This window comes from Psittacula echo, assembly GCF_963264785.1.
Source record: "Psittacula echo genome assembly, chromosome: 11".
NCBI classification, from domain to species: Eukaryota; Metazoa; Chordata; class Aves; order Psittaciformes; family Psittacidae; genus Psittacula; species Psittacula echo.
This window is the reverse complement of record NC_137746.1, coordinates 14,339,266-14,366,919: the sequence shown is the minus strand read 5'-3', so window position 1 is coordinate 14,366,919 and position 27,654 is coordinate 14,339,266. Positions and strand designations below refer to the sequence as shown.

General features: G+C 40.0%; 1 protein-coding gene across 3 annotated transcripts in view; it reads right to left on the bottom strand.

Annotated features, from left to right (window-relative positions):
- Nucleotides 1-1,317: 1,317 nt before the first annotated feature.
- The window catches only part of LOC308225918 (protocadherin alpha-C2-like), a gene marked incomplete at both ends in the record, with an annotated part of 89,033 nt that continues 62,696 nt past the window's right edge, over nt 1,318-27,654 (bottom strand). For 2 of the 3 annotated variants that reach the window (XM_080627150.1, XM_080627149.1), the window contains one exon: nt 1,318-1,628. In XM_080627150.1, the coding sequence (XP_080483276.1) occupies nt 1,318-1,628 (311 nt within the window). The remainder of the gene's footprint in view (nt 1,629-27,654) is intronic. The other variant, XM_080627151.1, reaches the window with a different exon arrangement.

The window sequence follows — 27,654 nt, the reverse complement described above, 5'->3', positions numbered from 1 at the left end:
AGGTTGTGTAGGAGGTAACACGAAGGTACTGCACAAAGCTAGCAGGTTAGTAAATCCATTTGTGTGAGGAGTTTGCTTCTGCTTCTTCATATGAGGACAGTTTGTTTGCAAAGGTGTATTCAAAGTGCAGATCAATGCAATAAAAAATAAAAAAAAAAGAGAAAAGATATTCTTGTATTTATTAATACATGCAAGAGGCAGCCCCCAAGTCACCCGACAGAATAAAGCTGTTATTGGCAAGTGGCCGATATAATACAGATGTTTCAGGCAATTTTTCTAAAGCACTTTAATAGCAGCAATTGTAATTTATAATGGCTCTAGACTGACTTCTGTTTGGGTTAAAGGGCATCATATTTCTTCAACATTTACAGCTATATTTCTTTATAAATAAATATCTCAAATAACAAATAGCATAGTTAATATTTTTTTTTTTCTCTCTTTTGCATAAGTGTCGTGGAAAAACTCTGACCTTTTCAGAGACATAATGTGCAAAATCATATTAGAGTGGAAATAGGGACATAGAGCATCACAGTCAGTTACATTCCTGGAATGTCAGCCCAGCTCTTACACTCTGAGAGCTAGCCATGCCAGGGTAATACAGGGCTTCAAAGGACAATTGTCCCAATGGCTTCCTTGGTAGAAGATAAAATTTATGGTATCTTAAAGAGCTGTAAATGTGAGGTTTTATTTGCAGGGGTGTGTATAATACGTCATGTATAGGACTCAGTATTTCCACACAGTGACTTTTCAAGATTTGAAAAGTCTGGTCATCTCCTTTCAGACATTTCTTCCCCAGCCTGAACATCTTTGAACGTTTGTGTTCGTTAAGTGTTTCCTCTGTTGCATATTTACCAGCTCTTCTTGCATTTTATAATCTGATCTCATATAATCTAGCTGACATCTGCACACAAATATTTCCAATCAGGTAGAGGGTGCACAACATTAAAACTTTTAAACCTGTCCTGTAAGTGTCATCAAGACAGGAGCACAGGAACCACAGTGCAGAGTCCAACCTCTTACTGGCTGTACTGTGAAGATTCTCCTTTTCGGCGTAGGAGAAAGGAAACTTGTGTCTGCTTTTTAGATTCTGAAAACAAGCCAGAGTGGAGAAAAAGAGTTAACACCAGACTTAATAAAGCTTTTAAGACAAAACCTGTTAAGCAATTTAGACAGACACTGTGAAATTCCTGTTGATTTTCTCAAGTCTGTACATACAGGAAATTGGTTAACAATAGGAAGAAGTTGGGAGTTGCTACATAGGAGAAATCTGCCATTATTACAAAAACTGGCTAAATGGTTTCTTTCAGTATAAACCCCTCACTGGTCACTGTTCTCAGTGGTGCTGTTGCCCTTTTCTTTTTTCTCCTGAGTCTTGTTCCCCTTCTTCTTTTTCTTCTTTTTCTTGGTCTCTTCCTTCTTGCCAAAGGTTATGAAGTCACTTTTGTCAATTTGGCTGTTTGGTGGCTCCTGCCGGATGGAGATGATTGCAGGAGATCCTGGGATAATGAATTTGTCTGGCAACTCACCAGGACCACCTTGTTTGGGATTGCCCGGTCCAAATTTAAAGGTCCAGCTGTTGCTGTTCACACCAGCTCCCACTGGGGGGGACACTTCTCCAGCCTCAGGTTCTGAAAAAGTCAAAACAAGCAAGAAAACCTTAAAGCATAATTAAATACCAGCACTTGGTGAGTATCAGCTTCCTATTTGAAAGCTATGGCTTTAGCCTGGTTTTAGCCAACTCTTGGTTGCCTGGCTACTCATCTGGGGCTTTATTGACTGGTTCTTGTCCAGGCTGCTCAATGCACTGCCTCACTCCACATACTGCTGGGCCCAACACATTCTAGACCCTAAATTGTGCCTTGAAATACAGTTGTTTTCTATTTTTCTTTTGACTTTGAAGTGCATGGAATAATGGATTGCTGAGATGAAGCAAGCTGTAGTGTTTTATAGCATGAGATACAAGCACATGTATTGCATGGCATAAGGGTATGTTTTAGGGTGTCATATTTGTGGCAAGCTGTCAAGAATGGTTCAGAAGTAAATAATAGTGCAATGACTTCTGAAACTGGGAAAATCCCCCCTATTACATTTCTTTTTTTCTTATTATAATATCACAACATGAAGGCTGAAAAACACTAGAGTGGTGACTAACTCTTGATTCTCTGAATTCATATGGTAAAATGGTAGATCACAATATTTGATACAGGCAAATCTAAAGTGAAGTCTGTCCCCACCTTTAGGCTTGCAGTATGAAGCAAGTTTTAATTTAATTTCCACAATTTTGACAAAACTGAGCTAATCAGATTGAAATGTTTACATATGTTGCCCTGACAAGGACAATTTCCTAGCATAATGAGATGCAACACAAATTAGGTTCTTCTATGAGAGAAAGTCTTAGAACCTGGCTGTTTTCTTTCTTCTTAAACTTTCAAAAATCTTTGCAATTTACATAGATCCCAATTTTGAATACAAACTGCAAATCTATTTTAAAGTACCACTTTAAGTGTTTAAAGAATCGTGATGGGGGGAAGCTCTATGTTTATGCATTGATGCTAAAGCCCTCAAATCTGATGAAAATGCTCTTATCCACATGCTAAAAAGTGCAGTATCACAAATGTAGGACCTGTCACACTTGCAACACTCCTAGCCACCCACACACAAATTCTTGCAATACGACACAAACAATGCCAGTACTACTGATCTGATTAAATCTCAGCATCATGTATTCTGCATCAGAGATGTCCAGCTGAATAGGTAAAGATGTTTGGGGTAAAGAAAGAGGTGGGATCTGCGTTACTACAAAGGAAAGGAAAGGTTAAAAAAACAGCTGAAAGGGACTCTCTATCCCTTGGAAGAGTAGGCAAGAGCACAGAAAGCAGGAGAAATCCTTGGCCTCCAACATTTTGCCAGACCAGAAGATAGTATCCAGTAAACCTCAGCTACTAACTGCTCTGTACCCCTGTAGCAGTAATGAAGAATCGTGCATTTATTTTAGCAGCCATTTCATGAAATGAGCAGCATCTCCTGTACTTCTTATTCTTTTATGATTTGTCATCTTCTATAATGTTGTTCATATATTTTATTGCATAAAATAGAAAATTGTATGACATGTTTGCAGACATAAGGCTCTCTTGGTTCAAAAGCTAAAGAACACATTCTGCTGCTTGACAACCTCTCTCTCACCTGGCAGCAAAATAAACACTGCTGGAAAGCATGATTCCCTTTTAAGCTTTTCCATAGTTATGTACTATGTCCATGTTACAGAGCCAAAGAAATGTGTATACATGACACATCAGAACTGTCCCTGAGACCATCTGTGCAATACGTTTGGCACACAGAATCTTTGTGAAGGAGATGATACGACTTCTTTTACAATGTGATGTTTAATCATGTATTAGAAGAGCCTGTACACTTCTTTTTCCCCTAAGACTGTATTTAATGAGGAAGAAGATTTGACTTTGAGTTTATGTTCTTCCCAGGAACTGCTGAAGTTGTTTTAGTGACCTTAATCTCCCTAGTCTCAAATATCTTTTTTGACATTATTAATGTGGAAATTCCTCTCTTTTATCATTTGTAGCTTTTCTGTAGATTTCCTACAGTCTTAACTATGAACTTCAGATTTTACATGTTTATTGTTGCTAACAGCAAATTCTTAATAAGCCCTTTCATACTAAATGCATTAATATGAACCAGCTTTCATTTCTGCTTAAAAAGTATTTTGGTCAGGTACCTCCTATATCACTTTTCTTTCTTTGAGATAACAAATTACAAAGGTGAATATTGTGTGCCTTTTACCAAATTATTAATCAATGTCTTTCTCCAGCAATACAAAAATGTCACCTTTGATATTGTACATTATAATTTAAGTCCTATCTGACAAGTAAATCCTTTCTCTTTCACAACAAGCCCATGCAACATTCATTCCAAACAACAAGGGCTCAGACCCAGTGCTTTCTTCCTATTCCTGGCAGGAAAAACACAGTTGAAGGTGACCTCAAATAATTTTTGAGCCATCCTTGCTCTGGCTGGGGAGAATCCTATAGCAGTGAACAGTCCAAAATCCCCTTGGAAGTGTACAGGGTTACAACACTTCATGGACCACAGTGCCACTGCGCAGAGCTGAAACAACATGGTGTGTAAATGTGCCATTTTGATGTGAGTATATCAAACTGAAGACAGGACATCAGGCAATGATGGCGACTTTATATTATCCACTTTACAATACAAATACAGTAACACGCAAGAATAGAGGGTATCCTTATTTAACAGGGTGCGCATCCATGTCTGCATTACTGAAATCTAGTTCAGAACAGGATACTGACACTTTAATCTGGTTCTGCCTTAGACAAATCCATTCCCCAGATGAAGCCAGTAACATTTAATACAAAGCTATCTGACAGAACGTATCCAAACACAACAACGCATCATATCTACCTGGGAATCAGGACTCTGTCAGTTTAAAGACTTAGGGGGTTTTTTTGCATTTTTGTGGGGTTTTCTCCCAGACCCCAAGTATGTTTGTTGTTCATAAAAACTAAGCATTTTAATACTCCTTAATACTCACTAAGTTAAAGGAAACTAATTATCCTTACAGCTGTGTGGAGTGCTCACACACAAAAAGGCAGACAGACCTTAATGAGTTAACAGCCATCATTTCCTATGAGTGGGGCTTTAACAAACCCCTCAGGAAATCTCTTTCTGTGTGATTTACTTGATAACATGTGTGTTTATCTGTATTGGCAGGCTGGAAGGTCACCGTTGAGCTGTACTAACAATGTTGTATGTTTAAGCATTTCAATCAAGTATAAGTGTCACCACCTAGTTTCCAAAACTTCCTTAAACACCTCTTCTGTTTCACAGAAATCAGCAGCAGGAATTTAACAACAAAAACTTTCCATTGAAATGCTGTTTTGCATTAATAGGATTAGTTGTACTTCTCTTGCATATTTTTCTGGGTCTTATTAAATGCTTTAAAGCTGTTTATTAAACTTAGAGGAAAACCTAAATAAAGCAAATCCACCAGCTATATTTATAGCACTTAATTTAAAACATTACACTTCTCTTCCTACAGTTAGAGTTCCTACATAAAAGCACAGTCTGGCCATTTCCTGGTGTAACTCAAAGAACTACTTTGGAGACTACCCCTTCATTTTACTCTCAAGGAATGAGAAGTAACTTTATTCTCAGTTCATGTTCAATGACCAAATGATTCAGTTTTAAAATGAATGCATCCAGCAGAACCCAAAATCTAGGCTGCACCTGCAGCTCCTGATGCTTCTCCGCCTGTGTGTCTGCGTGCTAAAATGAGAGATGAACTCTTCACCCCTTCCATTTCGTCCTACTCTCACCAAGATACAAGTGTCTCAGTAGACTTTAAATGGAACCTAGAGCAACAGAGGCTCTGCAGTTGAGTAGATCATGTACTTAGTTGGGAGGAAAGGACTTCTAGGTTGTCTTTCAAAATACTTTTTTCTATTCTGTGACTTGTCTGAAATACACAGGCAGATTTACATGCAACAAACCTCCACATCCTAAAATCGCCTATCAGAAAGCTTAAAGCAGTAGGGTATTTCCTCTTCCAGATGCATTTATGGGTCATACACTGTAGCCCTCACAGGACTTGAAAAACACACAAAACTGAGCCAACAGGCATTTGTTTAACCAGTCCTAATTGAAAAGCACCTGATTTCCTACACATTGCAGATAGGAAGTATCATGTGGATGACACAGGCTCCAAGATCCCAGAAAAGAGCAGGCTGCAGGTGAACTGTGTCACCTCACTGAGCACTGAGCTTCTCCCTTGCATGTTCCACGCAGTTCTCACCTCAGCACACAGGTTTTCAGAGATAACTAATTTTCTCCATGATCAGAGCTGGCAGCCCAGGCACCTAATACAAAGAACAGGGTCCCTAAAATGTAGCTTGTAGTAGCTGTGAACACCTGAATTTCTTTTTCTTATATGTCAGCCGCATAGTAAGGTAGCTCTTTTCTAAATTCAGCCACCAAAGAAGTAGGCATCCACTCTGAGCTGTCTAATTTAGTTCTTGTTACAGTTTGTAAAGAGAAGCAGAAGGCAGTTCAACCCACTTAGCTTAAAAGCTTGGTTTTAGATACAGTGAGTTGTCTCTCTCCTTTCTGCTGGAGCTGGATTACTTTTGCTTCTTTACCTACAGATAAAACCCAGACAGCCAATTTAAACTCTTGGGTGGCTAGTGCAAAAGAAGCTGAATTCCACTCTTGGCAAGCTAAGCAGCATCATGACTTGGGGGATGTTGCATTAATGACCATGTCAGAGTATGTAAAAAACAAAGAAGTTTAAAACTAATCTCTCTAACAGTGACAGCCACAAAAATCCTTGCAATTATTTGCAAGATGAAGCCACTTTCTCAGCCCTAACCCCTTAATGGGATTTTCATTTAGGCAGGCATTGGCATCTCCTGTTCAAAAATACCTGAGAAAGCTCAGCGGTATCATTAAGGTCCCACCATTTCCACCCCTTAAAAGGCTACATTTGAATTGTGACAGCAGGGACATCAGTACAGTTTAGGTCTTCAGCAATATCGTGCTGTAAAACTCCAAAGCACAGGTCTGTCACTGAGATTTGCAGCACTGTCTTTTCAGATGCTGCATTTGCAAATTCACTCAGTTGAAGGGCTGGCTTTCATCAGCTTGTAAAAACCATCCAAAGCAATGCGTAATGCTGAGTGATGGGTACAAACAGTCTGAAATTAAGATGTCTTCTAAATCTGGGGTAAAATGCCTGCTCACAGAACATGTTATCAGTCAGTCCACAAATTAATATCCCATCAGGTTGGGGCTAAATCTGCAGTTTCTACCTCACTGACATTTTTCTCTCTTTTGGGGAGACCATGTGTTTTTTCCCTGTCCCTGGATAGCCCTACAGCTCCAATCTGGTGTTTACTAGGAACAGGTGGTGCTCACTTCCCATAATGCGAGCTGGCTGTATATTCTGAGTGTCATGTACATGGTCTCTACCTCCTATGCCTCTGCTGCTTTCTTAGGGAACCTTTGTCGGAAGAAGGCTAACTCGTGTTAGAACAGATGTGTTCCTCCTCAAGGGGGAGAAGAGAAAAGCATTTCTCTGCAAGTCTGTCTTCCTGCAGAGGCATTTTTGACTGTGTGACATGCTCAGCCAAGACAGCAGCTTGCTTTTACTCAGTTCCACCCCTCCCCACTCATCACTTTGTCCCTGTCTTTAAAAATTTGGTGGCTCACAGACTCAGGAGATCACTTAGACAAAAGCTTGCAATCAAACCATCCATTATTATTAAGTTTAAAGGAAATCTTTTTCGATTATTTTTCTAGACACCAGAACACGCCAACTACAGCCACTGTGAGACTATAACTACCCCATCAGTAACCTGTGACCCTTCTGTCCACAGGTCAGAACAGCAAAACACATTAATTAAATGAATTTATTTAAAACTGAGATCAGGCAATAAGCAGGAAGCAAATTGCAGAGAAACCCAGTCATTAACCTGATTTCTCTTCCCTGCCTCCTCCGCTGATGCTGTACTGACTGCAGCTTCTGCCTCTGGCAGGCTTAATGAATATTCACCATTATAAAGAGTCTGACGTTCTGCACTGATTCTGAAACAGCATATCAAATGCAAATAGCGTGCACTGAAAAAACCTCTCTGTGTCATTTGGAGGATCTCTGTAGACATTCTGGTTTCACTCATCATCCATAAGCCTTTTTGGGATTAAAATGCCCATTTAATCTTTAAAACAAAACAAAATTCTCAAAAAACCCATCAAAAAATCACAAAACAAAACCACAGCCAACAACACAACAAAGAAAACAAATTGAATTCCATCATCAGCATGATAAAATGACAGATACTGAACTGAAAGACAGAGAAATGATTCAGCCAGAACAAAGTTGAACCATTTTAACTCTAAGTTTGCCAAACAATCCAAATCATCTCTAAGGGCTATGTCAATTTGGAGTCTGAAATCAAAAACCACTTTCTGCCCTTGCATCTGTTTCACCTGATCTGCACTAATGAGTCAGAGAGAGGAGGAACGAACAGAATGAAAACTTATTCCCACCAAGGAGCCTACAGCTTTAATCCATTGCTTGGATTTAAAGCCAGTAACATTAAACAGGGTAATTATAGCACATATGTTGAGGGAGATGTGTAACCCCCCACTGCTCCCACATCCAGATACAAAGCAGGCAGTGGGTGTGGGGGTCAGTCTCAGGTTACTGTCCATGCTGACATAGAAATTTAATTCAAATGGACATCATTTATCTTATTATAAGAAAACAATCTTACTTGACTGTGTATTAAAGCAATTGTCTCTGCTACCAAATAGCTCTGCCAGCATATTCTGAGACATGTGAAAGCAAAAATTAGTTTGCTTCCTACCACAGCCTGCTGCAGCCAGAGCACAACACAGGGGAAATGGCTTCCCACAGCTGCTGAAGAAGCAGAATACAGTGTCTGCAGCTCCTCTACTTTCTTTTCACTAAAAGAGTGGCCACAAAAATATCAACCTTCTCAGGTAACTTCCTTCTAGTGCTATACTGGTGCCCAGTCCTGCTCCCCACCCCCGAATTTGTCTTAGAAAGCACCAGTTAGTACTCACTCAGCACAAGCTTTAACCTTCTCCTCACCAAACTGAGGACTAATTTGCTGCATCACTGAGAGAGCGTGCACACACATCCAGATGCTCCATATCATCTTTCCAGATCTAATTGGACGCTGGACTCTGATGGATGCAGTATATGAACGTCTGTGTTGCAAACAGGTTGTTAGGGACGGACTATCCCGCTATGGACTATCCTGGTAGATGGATTTTTATTTGGGCCTTTCACCATGTCTGCAGGCTCACAGTGATCATTTTCAAGATTTCATAGTTAAAAACAAGCTCGGCACCAAAAAAAACCTCAAACAAAAATACCCACAAAACTCTCCACAGATTATTTTAATCTTATAAATGCATTATAAATATAATGTGGGCAGCCAAAGCACCAGCCATTCTGCCCTTGTTTGAATACAAACAGTAAGGCAAAGGGCAGAAAATAGTGCAGGAAAACTGGACTTGGTGTTGAGGGGACTGCTGTGCCTCTCAGTTCTTGGGAAGGGAGAAGGGAGAGGTGGTTTGAAGGGCACAGTGTTTCCCTGAGGACATGAGTGCAGTGGATCGGCCTTGCTGGCACCCATCCATCTCCTCCAAAGGCTTTTTTTTGCCTTCAGGTTAAACCAGGTGCTACATAGCCTCCTTCAATGCCCCAAACTGAACCAACTGGAACAGCAAACAGCTGGCCATGCCTCTGCTGAGGGCTGGTTTTAGGTGACACATCCCAAAAATGTGGACTTTGAGACAAATCTTTAAACACTGGGATGTCTGATTTGTAGCTTAAATCTCCCTCTGGATGTGACCAGGAGGGAGGTGGCATTCTGCTCCCAGCTGACTGGTGCTGTGCATGGGTGCTGCCTCTATTATATAAAAGACATGAAATATTGCCAATAGAGCAAAAGACATTGCAGAAGACAAAGCTCTGAATGTCAGGAGGCCAGGAACAGATCTGTGTACTGCTTAGCCTGTGTTACAGAAAGCCAATTCTGGTTACTGTGTTCTGTCAAATTTAAATAAAAATAATTTAGTTCTTATAGGCAAGCACTTTTATGTGAAAGACAACAGGCTCACAAAGCATCATAAATCCTCCTGTGAAGGTGAAAAGGAGGAAGCATTTCCTGGCTTCTGCTACAGCCTGTAACAGCGTTCTGCAGGCAGTCAACCCCCCTGCTCCCCCTGCCTCGATCTCTGCTGGATGAGCTGTTGAACCGAGGCCAAGAGCACAGACGCTCTCTCTATCCGGTCGCCTCCTGCCACTGGAGGCCACTCTGCTTCCATGGGGTGATCACGCATCAGCAGCTTGGGCTCCCGGTCTACAGCCACTACAGCTGCCACCTTCTGCCACAGCCGCCACCTTCTGCCTCAGCCCCCAGCTCGAAGGCTGTCTGAGATTGCCTCCCCAAAGAAGGAAAACTTCAGATTGGGGATTTCAGGTTACTTCAAGGGAAGGCAGAAGGCAGGATTAGATGTTCTCTTAGCACTGGACCTCCTGCACAGGACTAGCTTGTTTTTATTTCTGTCCATTTTGCAGAGTGAACACTCCTACGAGAATGCAGTTGAATTCAGTCCCTGCTGCTTACCCTCAACAAAACTGTTTACTAAGTACCAATCTCTACAGCCGTGAAAACCTTCTGCAAGTAAACTTACCTTAGTCCATATTAACTGCTGGAGCATAAAGAAGAAAAAGCCCAGCACGGCTGCCAAAACCCAGCACTAGTAGGCAAAAGAGAATCCCCACTTTTTAACTGAGCACAATAGGAAGACAGTAACTATGGAAACTTGAAGCATCAATTTTAGACTTTGGAAGCAGAAGCTAATTTTAGCTAACTGATCGGATGCTTGAAGTGGTAGTGAAAGAAAAAGGGACATATTCATTTTGGTGCTTTAGAGGCATCTATTTTAAACATGAATGAACGTGCAAGCTTCATGACTTCGAAAGAGTAGGATAATAACGGATCATGGACACCTAAGGAAAAGTCTTAAAAGATAACTTTTTCTTTCTTTCTTCACCATCTATGTTTAGCTTACAGCTTCAATCATTCCTCTTGCACATGGCTCCCACCCCAGCAGCCCAAACCATTGTAATCTCCAGGCCAAATGACTACAGTGTGAAGCTTTCTAATTGGATTTTTCAGTGCTTCAGCGAGTGGAAAATGTCTCTTATAGGTTGAAGGTGGCTCCCTGCTCTGAACGTTAGATCTGGAACCTGTGTTTCCTGGCTCCCTCTGGCTCTGATCACAAATAAGGAGATAATTTTACTGGTATTTTGTTGATGAAAGCTGAAACTGGCCTTTTCTCTGTCTGGACCATAGAGAGGAAAAAAGGGTACTATTACTGTGTAGTTTAGTTTAGTTTGGTTTTGTTACCTTCAAGGGATTTCTTAATTTTAAAAGTAAACTATACCATACAGGTATATAAATTGAATTTAGACCTACAAAATCCTTTAGCTGACCTGCTCTGACTAGTTTATCACTGAAGCTCTGCAAAATTCTCATCTTCCAAAAGCCAGTTAACTAAATACTAAAGATCTATGTTGATTCTCACTCATATGGCTGATAGCCAGCAACCTGTTCTAAAAGAGGTGTGTCACTTTAATACCTTCCACAGGAAGGGGCTGTAAAACTGAAGACATCCCAGGCCTCAAAACAGAGGCAGTAACAGCCCTCTTTCCTTTCCACAATATGTATGTCACATTAGCAGCTTCCTATCATCTCCCATTAGGATCACATCCCTTTATTATTCCTTTTTACAGATATGGGATGAATGGAGCTAATAATGTTTCACATCAGCTAAAAAGGAATCTTAATTAAATGTGATGAGTAACTGCTAATACAACATGATAAGCCCCCTGGATATGCACGCTACACAATTCCTGTGGTTCTCAGCATCCTTTGAACATTCTCTAAGGACAAAATGGAGGTAACCTTGTGAACACTCCCCACATCCATTCCCCTGCTGCAGAAATAGCTTCACTCTTTCAAGTGGTTGAGGTGTCCACCCTTGAAGGACTTTTTTTAGGTTGCAGGTAAATCCAGATGTTATGATCACTTTGTCACCTGGGTCTTCAACACGTTAATTATTTTGGTACTGATGAGATGAACCAGACTGACTGTCCTTGGAAGTCTGGACCTACTGTATTGTGGTGCCAAGCCTTCTACCTGTTTGCCCTCCCCTGCAGCTAAAGACAACCTCTTCAAATTGAAAGCACAGTGCCTGCTTGAACTATACTATGAAAAGTTTGCATTAGGTTTTCAATAGATGAATATTAGTGCCATGCTGCTGCATTTAATGATCTGCAGGCAATTCTTCTCTGGCTGACTGTTAAAAGCCAACTGAAATGTGTTTATGAACGTCCTAACTTGTTTAGTGCTTTATTCTACTTGATTACATAAACTGAAAAAACTGCTTCATGATGTGCTGCGAAAGCTATATAATGCTGAAATACAATAAATTTAACAAAGAGATTACTTGAGGAGGGATAATTCTAATTGGATACTAGAGGAAAATTTTTCACACTGAGATCAGCCATTGGAGTCATCTCCCTGGAAAAGTGGTGGATTCCTCAACATTGGATACTTTTAAGATTCAGCTGGACAGGGTGCTGGGCCAATCTAGTCTAGATCATGCTTTGCCAAGAAAGGTTGGACCAGATGATCCTTGAGGTCTCTTCCACCTGGTATTCTATGATAATACACAATTATGGAATATTAAGGTATGATTATCTGAGCAAAGATGAGGTCAAAGTTGCCAGTTGCTTGAAATGGGTGGCAGCACATTGCAACAACCATTTCAACAAAGTTACAGATGCCTTTTATGTCTTGTCTCTAGGACTACACTTCCTTAAGTATTCATCAGATGGAAAGCATTAAGTCTCGGAGGCTTAACACATATGAAAAATGGGCAGAGCCATCTCTTAATTTTTGATCACTGTAACCTTTTCTGAATAGAACCCTCATAATCCCAGTTATAGAATTAGTAAATTACCTACTTTATATTTCAATTATTTAGATTTTAATTTTATAGCCCCAGTCATACTTTAAGCCAAGAATTGTTCTCAATGGAACAATTGAAGAAATGTCTCAGGCTCGTCCTTCCACGTAAAATGATGCTTTACATTATACTCAGGAACTGCTCATTTGCTAATGAATTCTCTTTCAAGAAAGGCATTGCTCAAACAGTTGTAGTAACATATCAGAAAGTTATTTATATATAACATGCCTGCCATTTCACTTCTCTGAAGGAAATATTAAAAATGGAAGAACTGCCTTGAAATGAACAGGAAGATCAAATTTGGGAAATAAATTATTACACATAAAGTGTAATGGATGTAAATGGATGTCTGAGAATGAAGTAAGGAAAATTAACTTCATTTCTGCATTATTATTTAATGGAGGCTGACTTAGAAAAAAATCCTATCCTGATTAAATTTTAGAAAATTCACATTTCTTATAGCTGTGGTTCTTTTAAATGAAAAGGCAGGGAGAAAATCAAGGACAGACTATATCTGGATTGATAGCACAGTTATTTTCCTTCCAGGAAATGTGTCATATGCCCAGGTAACTAGGACAAGCTGACAAAGAATAGAGAAATTTAAAAGATCTTAGTCTTTATAAAAGCCAAAAGATGATGTTACTGCTTCCTGAATCCTTCACTTCAAAAATAATTTTAAATTACCATCTGGTGGTATCTACACGTAGAATATTTAAAATATTTTAGCACTGAATTAAACTTTAAACTTTTCTGCTTTCCCATTGTATTTGTGTGTATATACATACATGTTAGTATAAAATTGGTTCATTTGTGATTGTTGAGAAGGTGACTGGCTTCTTAATTATTACATACAGACTTTAGATGTAAGTGCACTGAGAACAATGCAGAGAGCAAGTCCTGACAGCAACAGGGACCACTGTGAATCGTCAGCCTCACGTACACCAACCCATAATACAGACACTTCTCTGAACTCCTGCAGACTGAAGCTGTGCAAGGCTTTTCTTCAGCAGAAAGGAAACCCATGACCAAGGTGTGTGCATTGATACATTCTGTGCATAAACTGTGGCCTGCTGATATCCACAGTAGTCCTTGCACGGAGGTGAACATACATAATGTAAAGGCAATCTTTCTTTCAGAAACTGTATGCCAAATCAAATGCTTACACCTCAGGAACACTTTAAAGATTGATTTGAGCTGGAAACATGAGGTGAGACCACATTATTTGCAATTCCATCAAAGCCATATCCAACCAGAGCCTCTTGAACCTGTCTTTGTGCTTCTCAGGATGAGCTAAGCCCTCTCATGCCTCAAAACCCACCACATTTCAAGTTCTACTTTCCTAGCATCTTTCCTCAGTCACACCGCTACTACATCAGGTCATGGAGGAAAAGGTCTGTTAGATTATCAATTCTGCATCTGGAATAATATCTTAATGGGTATTATGTTCTGATCCATTTTAATCCATACAGACCACTCAAATTCAGAGTGCAAATGTGTGGTGCAGCTCACATGTCAGATCATATGATGATTAAGCGCATATTTCTGCTATACCAGGGAACACTGTTCTCCCATTGTTCATCCTACTTGGGTATGTGAGGTGCCAGGCAAACCAACTCCTCCACCAGCTCTCCAGAACTGTCAGCAGACTGCATTTGGTGTCTGACTTGGCAAGATAAGGAATTCTTCATTGCAAAGGTGTGAGACCAGCATGTGTCAGCAGGGGAACAAAAAGCCAGAAGAACTTAATCCTTAGACTGTCCAACCTGACAGTTCCGTAAAGAGGGATTTTTGTCAGCTATTTCAACATGTTCCCTCACTAGAAAGGGAATTCATCTTGGTATGCCTTGTCCCACTAGGTGCAAATGTCTGCAGTCCTTAAATTGCTTCATATTCTCTCTGTGATCCACAACTGCAACACTGAACCTAAACTAAACATATTCTCTTTATATCAGACTTGCAGAAGAAATAGCTTGGGGTAGCCTTCAGAAACATAGTTTGTGACAACAGGGAGAAAAAAAAAGCTCTATTTATATCTCTTCCTGCTGACACACGGAATACCATACACTTCAGTCAAGCATACACATGCAGCTGCTCAGTGGCTGGAGTTTCTGCAGTAGCTTAGAGACTGGAGGAAATGCAATCAAAGCACATCCAATGTGTACCAATGAGAAAAGACAGCAAAAGGATGCTTCAAAATGCTGTGCTTGATCTAGTTCATTCTACTCACCAGAGAGGCACACAATCCTGAATTTTATATTCAGAAACATGTGGGTGTATTTACTGAAACTAGCACTAACTTTTAATACCTGTAAAAACAATATAATCATGCCTGCAGATCTTCACTGAGCAGCTATGGACAATTTTTGCATCAGCAACTATTCAGTTTGCACCTCTAGTAAAACAACTGGGTGAACAGGCAAACAGATTTGTATCTCAACAGATGAGCAAATCTGCCAGTTGCTAAGAGCTGATGTGTCAGTCTTCAGGAGGGGACAATACCTGGACAATTAGGCACAACAGCAAATACTGGCATGAGCCATATAGCCTTGCCTATAGCACCTGAGAAAAAAAAATAGCAGAAATTAACTACAACAGCTTTACTCTTTTTTTTTTTTTTTCCAGGGGCCAGAGCTTTCCCTTTGGCCCATAAATATTTTTCATATTTGTAAGACATACAGACTCAATTTTAAAAGAAAAAGGTGAGAGGGAAAGCCAAACAAGACAACAACAAAGCAAGTATTTGTGAATCATAGAATAGTTCGGGTTGGAAAGGACCTTCAGATCATCTAGTTCCAACCCCCTGCCATAGGCAGGGACACCTCACACTAAACCATGACAGCCAAGGCTCTGTACAACCTGGCCTTGAACACTGCCAGGGATGAAGCATTCACAGCTTCCCTGGGCAACCCATTCCAGTGCCTCACCATTCTAACAGTAAAAAATTTCTTCCTTATATCCAATCTAAACTTCCCCTATTTAAGTTTTAACTTGTTACCCCTTGTCGCATCACTACAGTGCCTAATGAAGAGTCCCTCCTCAGCATCCTTATAGGCCCCCTTCAGATACTGGAAGGCTGCTATGAGATCTCCACGCAGCCTTCTCTTCTCCAGGCTGAACAGCCCCAACTTTCTCAGCCTATCTTCACACAGGAGGTGCTCCAGCCCCTGATCATCCTCTTGGCCTCCTCTGGACTTGTTCCAACAATTCCATGTCCTTTTTATGTTGAAGACCCCAGAACTGTACACAGTACTCCAAGTGAGGTCTCACGAGAGCAGAGTAGAGGGGCAGGATCACCTCCTTAGACCTGCTGAATACTGAAAATAATGTGTTCATTGCTCAGCTACTCTCTTCAAGGCCTCAGTCATTCACCAAAGTATACCAAATGGTGCTAGGTGGGATAACTTTTTACTGAAGAAGCTGAGATAAACTCATTGATAAAAGGCCACATTAGGACCCGAAGTCACCTCTTTGGACAACTATGTCTGCAACTGCACCCACACCTGAAGAACTTTCTTAATGTAAAACCTGCTCTAAAAATCTTAGGAATCAGTTCATACTCTCCCCCCAAATCCCTCCCACTTCTGCCTGCAACTTCGATTTAGTGTTTGTCTTTAAAAGCCAAAGTGATCACCCATTTCCTGCCTCCTAATCCTCAACTATCACAAGCCTCTGCAGGTTTTCTGCTGCTTCTCCAAGTACTTCTGCTTCGGGCTTACTACAAAAGCTGCATTAAGAAAGAAAAATGCTGAGCAGGTGGCACTGCCATAATTTAAAACACACAGAATGGAATCAAGCTTATTCCCTTGTGGCTGTAGCATTTTAATCACAACTAAATAATGAAAGAACATAAACTGCAGCCTGAATTTTCTCATGTATCTTTTTCTACCCATGTAAGACTTCTGTGTCTCTAGTCTTTGCACTGTGGGATCATGTCATGCCCATTCATCCTGCCTATTCTCAGAATATTTGTCTCCTATCAGTAGTTTTGTGATTTTTGAGAGAATCTCAGGTTTCACAGGGAAAAAACAAACAAAACAACTTCCTTTTGGCTGCTAATGCACCAGAAACAAAATAAATCTTTGGGTTTGATAAAAATACTAATTTTTAAAACAACCTCTACTTGAGGCTTAAGTTTGGAGCATTTTGGATTGGCAGCATAGGACTGACCCAATGCAATATCACGGCCTCTTTCTCCATCCTGTTCTCTACACCATTATCCTTTTAATAGCAGGTGCTTACCTTTAGCCAGGCATGTGTGACAAACAGAACATACCATGTATGTGCTACTGCAGCAGAAAAAACACCTGCCTTTATAAATCTAATTCCAGACAATGAAGAGCTTGTGTCTGAGAATCACAGAACTGAGTAATCAACAATCATGGTCTGCAAGACAGAAAAATATCTTCTGATGGCTTCCTTCAGAGTTGCGCACTGTTTTTTTTATTCTTTTTCAGTATTACAGTATTATGCTGCTTCCCTAAAGGCTGTGGGGACTAACACTGTTATTCTGCATAACCGTATCTGGCACTTGACCTGAATATGTTTCTCCAGATTAGGCAGTGACATTCTCATCTGGAAACTGTTTGTACATTCAAACTGTTGTCTCAGCACAAAGGTGTACACAAGTTATTCTGAAAACTTGAATGCGTGCTAGGATGTACTGTCTGTATCTCGAAAACTTTGGTGATTAGAATGATTTGGAAACTTTCACATCCAGATTCCGGAATCTCTGCAACTTGTACCTCCCAGCCTGTGTTATAAAGTGACGGGTCTGTGTCAAGTGGTGGCAGGGACAAACCTCCACACTGCAAATAACAGGGACATCTTTTCCCCTAACTGCAAACCTCAGTAGAGAAGTAAAAGAATGATTAACACATAAATCAGAAATAGCCAGGGGCTACTAGCCTCGATTCTTCCAGGTCAAAGATGAAGATGAAACTCAAGCAGGTCTGCAAAGGAGGTAGAAATTCCCACCCAGTACCTCTGCTCTGCAGTGAACAGGAGACATCCTGCCAGGTGCTGCCATTTGTCCCCTTTCACAAATACTGAATTTATCTCATCAACAAAATAATCCCCTTACCTTAATGCATGCTACATAGTTTTCATTATTACCATCAGAATTGCATAATCTTAGACCACATGTTCTGTATGATAAAAACCCTGCAACACTTAGTTGCCCTTGTTCCAAGTGAATAAAGGCTATTCAAAACACAAACAATCCTCTCTTGTCTCCTCAGTTCCACTGTGAAAGTGGAAGGACTTTGATTCAGCCCAGAAGGCAAAATACCTCAGTATCTGCTCTACAAGAATACCTATTCACCAGCTTCAAGAGTATCTGAACATCTGAGCTGACCTTAACTATTAACATATGAAGTGAGAAATTGTGCATCCAAAAGTCAGGACCAAGGAGATCTAAAAATTCACAGTTCAGCAGCAACACCATATATTGAACATTAGCTTGACCAGCACGCCAAAATTGCTGCAGAAAATTATATGTTCACAAAAATTAATACCATAAAATTAATATAGCTCCAGTTTTTACTAGTAGTTCCTCTGAAGTGCAAAATGGCCAGTTCTCTCATCTTGTGCATGCTACATGATGGCTGCTAGGCTTTTGTCAAGGAATTACTGTACTTCTCAACCCCCTTATCAAATGCTTCATTATTCTTGGACATTGTTTGTGTTCTTCTTGCTCAGAAAATGAAAGTCCTTATTTCCTTCTCTCTTCATTATCTGTTACAATCAACCCTACAACAAGAACAGTTCTTGTTTTTTCTTTCTGCCACCATACTTTCACAAGGTTAATTTTCTGCAAGCACAACAATCCTTTGATCTGAAGATGCAGTTCCAGGCATGTGGCTTGTGTTATTCCTACCCTTTTTGTGCCAGTATTAGTTCCCATCAGCAGCTAATTGACTTGAAAATTAAGTCTACACAAGCCTTTTTCAGGCAGATCAGCTCCTCAAACCAGCTAACTCTATAATCAGAAGAGAAACAATGCTGATTCGAGAGAGGACTGGAATGTGTGGCAAGACTTTAAAGAAGCAAACCCAAAAATCCCAGACTTAGACTAGTATAAATTGATATGGAACTACACAAAGCTCATGCATTTAGTCCACACAGCCTCCCTAAAATGCAGGCAAGCTCCTTCCTGCTACAAGCCTTACTATCTTCCCTGTCAGCTGCCTCCTTTTTTCCCAGCATACGAGCAGGGTAAGAGCAGAGATGTGTCCTAAAGTTGAAAACTAACTCTTTTTTAAAATTAAAATTATTTGCAGTAAGCCTGCAACACAGGACTACAGGCAATCAGGACAGAGGTCAGCTTCCTAGTGCTTCCTTCAAACTATTGCTTTGTGCAGCCTCTCTCCTCCCTCCACTACTTTGCTTAACCATCACTAAAAAAAGGTAAAAAAAAAAAAAAAGGAGGAATAGCAGTGAAACTCCATCACGCTCCTGATATTATTGTGCTTTACAAAGTAGGGATTTTTATTTCGGTTTCTTAGCAACTCTGCAGGCCAACTTGGCAGTGATTTTGTATGGAGCACTAGTTAATACAGGGTGTTGCAGCTTTTCTTGAGGAGGTACGTTAGACTCTTTAACTGCCTTTTTTTCTCCTTTAATGCACAAGTGGAGTGTGCACTAAGGCTGCCTGAGAGATTAATATGAAGCAGGAAGAAACACCTACATTTTACTTTTACCTACATTCCATCCTTCAATGATTTTTTACTTCACATGAAGAGCCCTTAAACTAGTATTTGACTAATATTAATCAGGAGAAATGAACAAATGGAAAGGAAAATCTGCAGATTAGAGTGAAGTTATCATCAAGGATCTCCAACCAGTGCTAACCTCACGTCATAGTTATGAGAGACGCAGATGCACTTTCTATAACGTCTGTTACGAACACTTGCCATCTGGGAATAGTAAAAAGAGAAATACCAGGCAAGCATAAGGAGGTTAATTATAAAACTTGATGAGGATTAAGCTTTTAAAAATATATTTGACATATAATTTGAAGATGCATAAAAACGCATCGAGAAATAAACACTCACAGCATCAGTACTCAAGGCTGGGAGCATATTTTCCACTGAGAACAGCTAGAAAACCAGCAGAAATGCTCCAAGCCTCCATCACGCTTTCTAGCCAACACACCTCAGGAAAGCTCAGAAACTGACTTGCATGGATGTTCTCTGCATGACCCAATGGCCTCCCTGCTAGGGCTGCCAATTAGTTTCAGTTGTGATAGTGTTTTGCCTGATATGGCAAAATGCCAATGGGGAACAGGATTAGGATCACCAAATTATTTTGCCTGTCAGCCCAGAAGTTAGTAGCTCTCTTTCCCATTAATGGGTCTTATAGACAGGTTTAGCTGCAGTTTGAAAGTCTGCACACAGATATGGATATACTGATTTACAGTGTGGAACAACAGAAAAGGGCTTTGTTGTGTCTCCAAGCTTCACTGCTGGAAACAGTTTTACTACATAACTGCACCTGCACTCTTCACAGGGACAAAGACAAGGGGACCATAGTGTGTGTGGTCTTTGTGAAACTTTGTAACCTTTTTTGCACCATGGGAATAAAGCTCAGTTAGAAGGAAAAGGTGATGTTCATCATGGTGCTTTACTTCTCCCAGCTGGAGTGAAGTCTGGGAATGAGTGAGGTAGATAATCTGACACTACTGTAATTCATTTATTTTAATTCTTCTGTTTCCACCTACACATGTGGGAAACTCTGCTACCTACTTAGCATAAATTTGCAGCAAGATAATAATCTACAAAGAAAAGGTAATTTCTACTATGAAGAAATGGCATTATTCATGATAACTAGAGAGAACAAATCCCTTGGAAACCTAATGAGCAGTTTGGTGCTAACACATTTTTCCTGCCACAGTTGCTGGTTACTTTTTTGGGCCAGCTTATCTTCTGTGACTGAATGCATTTGACTCCAGGCGTTTGTAAAGACTGCCTGCTTATACTGGCTGAGATGACAAGAAGAGCAGTTAGAAATTGTATGGTGAACACTGAAGATAAAGAATTCAGTTACTGTAGTTATTAATTATGACCACTTAAACACCACTATAGGCATGCAAATTGATTTACCACTAAAACGATGGCCTCTTGCTCCTGGGAGCATTCAGGATCCTGGAAAACTAATACAGCATGAGATAGTGAAAAACTGAGAGCAGGAGGGAGGAGAATGTAATTTGCAACTACAGATCCTGAGATGTGTTTAATGCGTAATGCTCCTTGGTAATGAAAAATGCAGTTTGGATTTTGTGTCTTAAAAACAATGTTGCAAGGTCTGCAGGCAGAGTCTGAAGGAAACCTGGGAGAGAAATTGTTCATTTTGCACTTTCCAGTATTATTATAATATTTTTAATACAGGTTTGACATTTTCACTGACTTCCTTTGTTCAAAACCCCTTTGTCTGTCTGACAACTTTCTGTTCTTCTTTTAAGCTCAGCTACCATATTCAAATGACTATGTGCAACAAAAAAAATATCAGAAAATTGCATCAAGAGAACTAAAGACAACTTTCCTGATTGTTTCTGAGTTCAGTTTATGGTTTCTTGATTTCCAAGTGCCTTCCAGTGTAAGAAAAACCTGAATGCAAAATGCTGTAATGACTTTAAGATCAGAGCTTGCTTTTTGGAAATAATTAGGTATTTCTTTTTCAAGGTTTGAATAACCTACCTAGAATAAGCAATCCATAAGACCAGGCACTAGGCCAAGGAGGTGTGATTACAGGATAAGAAGATATAACCTAAGGCAAATCCCTCAGCCAGCTCTAGTTATCACAGGACAAACACAGAGAGGGAAGGACAGAGGACCTCTCTTGCCATTAATTGTCTAAGTGAACCTAAGAAGATTAGCTGCATAATTAGATATTTAATCAGTGCCACTCCCAGCCCAAGCAGCAGCCTATCACATGTGTGTTTCAGTATTATATGCCTGAAGTCTGACCTTTACACTGAGATTGAACTCACTTTGCAGCTCCTCAAATCCTACCCCACTCCATGCAACAGGATAGAATGCACCTCTCAAGGGAGCCTTGGCACAGGATTTGCTTGCCAGTCAACAAATCTTACTTGACTTTTCAATAGTCCCTTTTCTTAACAATCAAAAAACAAGTCATAGGAGGCTGGCACAAGACAGAACTGGGCCACTAATAACAGGAAATGAAGCACTTGCTCAGTTCCTAATAACAAATTCAATTAAAATATAAGCAATTCAATTTCATCATGTTCAAAACACTACCAGTGAATTTTGTTCTAGCTCCAGTCTCCTTAATAGCATCTGTTATGGGATGAACTGCTGCTGCTAATGATTTTACTCTGGTCTCCTGTTGGTATCTGATCCCAGCACTGCCTGCTGAGCTGGGGTGTGCAGCCTCACGAGGCTGCACCCAGTCTCCCTTCTCTGAACCTGTCTTACCTACCTGTGTAACCAGAAGCAGCACACTATTTTTCCCAGCATAAACACACAGAAACACTTCCCACAAGATCACAAAGGGTTTGTGGTGGTTCTTTTTTCCTTCCTAATCAACCTATTTATTTTGCTAGCTCTGTGTGCATGCTAAGAGGGGATGCTTTTAGGGATGGGTGACTCTAATTATACAAGACAAGAGCAGAGAAGCTGTACTCAGATTCATTCCCTCCACAGTCAGAGCCTTGCTTTTCTGAGAATTAAATCCCATAATGAAGGGATGCCTTTGCATGCTGCTATTACTGTTTTACATCTCTCATTACACCCTCTGAGTGCACACAAGTAATGACCGAATGAGTTCAGAGTTTAGCTCTCAAAGTAAATTCAGTATCTCTAGGTCAATGTTACATAAATAATCAGAATTGTTTTTCAGTGCTGGAAAAACATGCACGGTATTGCAGCATTGCTTTCTCTGCTTTGTGTAGCACAGCTCTATTCCGCCAGTGCCACCAAAGCAAAAAGGCAAAGAGATCAGAGACGTGCAAAAGAGAGAAACAGAATGACCAAGAGGAATGTGAAGCAGCCTCTGCCTCCCTCTTTAAAAGTTGCTGAAGGTCTGACATGGCAGGGAAAGGGCCTGTAAGCACTGCAGTGAAACACGAAGGCTGAAACCATAATCCCATAGTGTTCTGGAAGCCCTGACCTAATGGGCTCTCCATGTTCCAGCAGCTGGAGCACCACAGGGAAGGATGGGCCCCAAACAGTCTTACAGCTCTGTTACTCTTTGCTCACTCCTGGCTCAGTGAGAGCATTTTGGGCCAGGCAGATGCTGATCCAGTCCTCAGCATTGCCATAAATCTCTCTATGATAAGAATAATACTAGTCTTTCTGCACCTCGGTTTTTTCTTTTTTCAAACAGGATAATGATCATGTCCTTTCCCTTGTGTTCCCAGACTTTACTCTGCTCATGTAAGCGGTAAGTTCCTTAAGGCAAGGTTTGTCTTTTGTTATTTGTATGGGTTTTGTGTAGTGCCATTGGAGCTGAGAGGCACTGCCACACTACAGCATTACTAACAGGCACTGAAGCAATGCCTGGTTACAAAAATAAACACATAAAAAATACATTCATGACCCTTATGAACAGCAAAGTGCTGCACAGAGGCAGACATCTATTAGGAGAAGATGTAATATCACAGAGTGGTCTGTACTCCCTCAACCTTTCTCCTTCCATCGCTTGCAATATAAATACGTTCCAGATAAAAAATGTCATAGAACTCCTTAGAAACTTCCTTATTTTATGCACCTGTTTTCTATCAGAGAGTGAACTATATATTGCAAGAGATAACAGGGTTGAAATTCCTCTGGGATCATAAATATCATTGGCTGTTTTGACATTTACTTGAGTATATATTCTTTTTTAAAAAAAAATAAAGAGAATAAATTTAAGCAGGAGAGAAAGAGAAGGATAAAACCAAAATAAAACATGAGAACAAAAAAATCCACTCACAAAAAAGGAGGCACAACAGGGAGAAAAAGCAGCTGTAACCTCATGTGGAAACAATTTGATTACCATCAATTCCCTGAAGTACTGACCAGATAAACACTTATTTAGCTTATAAATTCTGACGAGATCACAACCCAAGGTAGTACAGCTGCAAGTGAATGATTTTTCTGTTTATTTATTGAAACCTCTGAGAAAATAATAGTGATGGGAATAAAACCCCATGTCTTCTGTGTAGCTACAGAACATTACTAGTAGGCACAAGACAAACTCACTGATACCTGGTCAGAGAAGCACATGCCCAAAGCAATGGACAAGTCTATTTTTTCGGTAAGGAGTGTTGTGGCTGCCTGCCCCCTTTTTGCTCAGTTACAGAATCCTTTGGGGTATGTCTTGCTCCTAGATGGTAGGTTAATCAGGGTGCAAAACCTGATAAACTAGCTGGAGTTTTTGATGTTGGATTCAAAAGAATTAAACTATTGGTGATTACATATGTAACAAAATTAACCATAATCAAAATCAGCTACTTTCTAAGAGAGATATTTTGTTCTTAAAACAAAGAGTTAGTAACAGCTATTCAAATGAGAAACATTTTTTAGGTGCAACTGTAACTTCCATTTTGAGGAAGCAAAGAGATTATTCTAGGAAGGGATGAATTAAGTAGACAAGGAGTTGCTGTCATTAAACTTTCTTCTAACACCTAAATATAGAAATTATAGCCAGCTAAACTGCTTGTGTAAAATCTTTATCGCTCCTTAAAATTACAGAGTCTTGAGCTGCCATAGCTTTTATCCACAGTTTGGGAATATCTGCTTCATACTACTCAGTCACAGAAAACCAATGGCCTTTTGTCCCCATGACTCTTCTTTTATTCCTGGTTTTGGAAATTTAGCAGGTCTCCTGTGTTATTAGTATCTCAACTGGAGCTATCAGTCTTACATGAACCTTCAGGAAGTTTGCACTGGAACAATCACCGCATGTGGAGATCAGAATTTGGACATGGTAATCTCCACTTTGGCAAATAAAACAACTGGCTCCAAATAAAACCTAGCTGTAATCTAAATGGAAGGACTGCACATGTACAGGGACTAAATGACAAGATGCACAAATGTGCATTTCTGCATTGCCTGAGGCTAATGAGAAAGGTTAATTCACGAATCTTTACAGCAGGTGGAATCAAGAATTCTCCACAGTATATGAAGACATAAACTCTTCCAAGACCATTCTCTTCCATAGTTAAAATGAAAACAAAGTCTTATTCAAATATATCAAGACAAACAGGTCACACAACTTTGAAGTTTCCAGAGCTAGCCTTCCTTAAATTCTGATGAGCCCTATTTTCCCCTCCCTTACACTGAGTCTTCAAGGACTAAGGTATCACACACTATTAAATCTCTCATCCACGTCATCTAATTTACTTGGTACATTCCACTGGAAAATAATGGACCCCATGATAAAGATCACAAATGCTATTTCAGGTCAGCCATGGGTTTTTCTTTTGCAGCTAAGAGGAAAATAACAAAATAACAGAAAGTAAATTTAACATTAGCGAAGTCATGACTACAGTTTCTGTATAACACCATATATCTTCCCCCTTCTTCCTTTGCCCACTCAGCTGAATAGAAATCTAAACTAACCTATTTATTTACCTAGTCCTGGCTGCAAATCTTAAAAGCCCAAACTGCTGGTTTAACTGTAGTTTGCGTATGGTGAAGCAGACGAGCTCTTGGTCAGAGTAGTCATCAGCTTTCAAAAAATAATACTCAGTCTATGGCAAGCTGCATCTCTCCCATAAATACTGACTGACATACTGTTTTGAAGAATCTTTCTGATTTCAAAATGCTTTTCTTTAGCCCAATCAGCATCTGAAAATCTCAGTCCTGCCCAGCTTCCTTCAGGCTGTCAGACATGAGAAGCATTTAGCACAGAAAATTCTTAGTTCAGTATGAAATATTGAAAAGGTGAGGTGTGGCCAACTACATTTAGGCATTCCTGGAATAACAATACAGAGGGTTGGCAGTGGACAGATGAGCAGGAAGAGACCAGAAGCATTAGATGAAGGGAATAAACAAACTTTGAAGATAAACAGAGGAGAGGTTCATACCTGACAAACCAGATAGGTAACAGGGAAGAGGTGAAAATGGAGGAAAAAGAAGTGGAAAGCCAAAGAGCAGGAAGTATACAAGGAATATCCTGGGAATAAAGTGTACTGAGAGTATGTGCATTATGTTGAAAGTCTCAGCAAGGAGGAATTGAGAATTCAATAACCAAGATCAAAACAAGAGATAAAAGAGATTTAGCTTTATACAGTCCTTGCAGACTATTTCTGCTTCAGTATAGTGTTATTGTTCTGCCTCTGCATGAGAAAGCTGGAACGATTTCCTTCTCTGCTGAGCTAGTAGAGATACTGCAGCTTGAAATAATGAGTGTGCATTATGGGGATGATTTTTTTCCATGATTACAAGAGGCTGTGAACCAAATCTCTGTGATATTTTACTATGAAGGCTAAGGAACTAGTTAAACTGCTTATGACCTTCATTTTGGGGATTTATTCAAAGACTAATTTTCATGAGTAACATGAATAACTTGGCTGTTCTGTATTTTCCCTATTTTCTCCTTTAAAATTATTGTGCTTATCATCAGTGTTTCTTAGACCACTTCAGGTATGGCTCTTAGGGCTGGTACTTTGACGTGTAGGTATTTCTGGGTTTGAAAGCTGGAATTATGAAATTCCATAGAAAAGTTGTTAGTAATTAGAATAAACAGAGAGGATATAGATGTGCACAGCTGCATTTTCGAGCTCCTTCCATCTTACATAGCTGCAGCATACTGCATCACAAGACCACAGTTTTGTATTCTGGGTTGCTAATTACTTATTATCTTTTATAGCTTTGATCAATGAAGTGCTAAAGCTAAGCCAGACTAGTGTTCTCTGCTGTTAGCTGTAAATTAACCTTTGCCAGTCACTTTCAGCCCCTGCACATTCTTTGCAGTAACTGCTTGATGAGTCTCTATTAGACTATTTTTCTGGGGATAAGGGAGGTCATTTGAAGAAGGTGAATAGAAACTCACTGACATTTAGGAAGAAATTGTTCTTCATTTACAACCACAATGTAAAGCTTTATCATATGAAATATGTTATACCTCAGGTCCCATAAGTCTCAGAGTTATTTTCTTAGGCTCTTTCTCTTTAAACTGATTTTTTAGAAAAATACTTCACAGGCTAAGAGCCCTGTGACAGTTCTGTGACCCCCTGTAAGCTTTTACTGGACTGTTAATGTCTGCCGAATGTCAAGAACAGTGCCTGTGGCAACAGTGAAAGAGTCAACCTAGAAAAATAATAATTCATTCATTCTGTGCTGATGTTAAATGGACTCAAAGATGCAGACAGATCAAATTATTATTCCATGAAAAGAACAACTAACAGCAGTGTGGCTTTCTGCACCCCTCATCACAATCTACAACCCAATCTTGGTGTGCAAATTTTCTCTCCAGGGCCCCAGGCTCAGACACATAAGCATCCCTTTTCTTTTCTTCACATCTTTTCCACAGTTATTCCATTTACAAGACTTTACCCCAAACCAGCAGTACAAAACTTACTGGAAAGACTGATTTTACTTTTCAGATAACTTTGCTTATTTGCCATATTTATAGTTGCTTCTCATTTAATATTCAGTATTTGTCACTTATTCTACAGCCCATGCCTCTTAATGGACCTCTTCTGCATCCCAGCTGACTGCAACGGGAACCATCCTCTGAGAGCCATATAAATCTATTCCAGAGCAACTGCAGTTCCCCACATAAAACCAGAACAGTCTGAGAGCATATGGGCATGGAATATCCCTAGCTGGCAAGACATGGGTAAAAAGGTCACAGCTAGCCCGGAGGAAGGAACAGCAGGAAAAACTGAATAAAGAGAGGAAAGCTGTGATAGCTACAAACTTCAGAGGACGTAAGTTGAAAGAATCAGACTTGGGGTGATGGGATGCAGGGAGCTATATCTGTGTATAAAGATTTTACATATACACAAACTTTTATAATATATATATATAGAAGACATATATATATACACACACACATATAGCACAGAGTCCTCTTCAGACTTAGGGCTGATCTTTGGGTTTCTTGGTT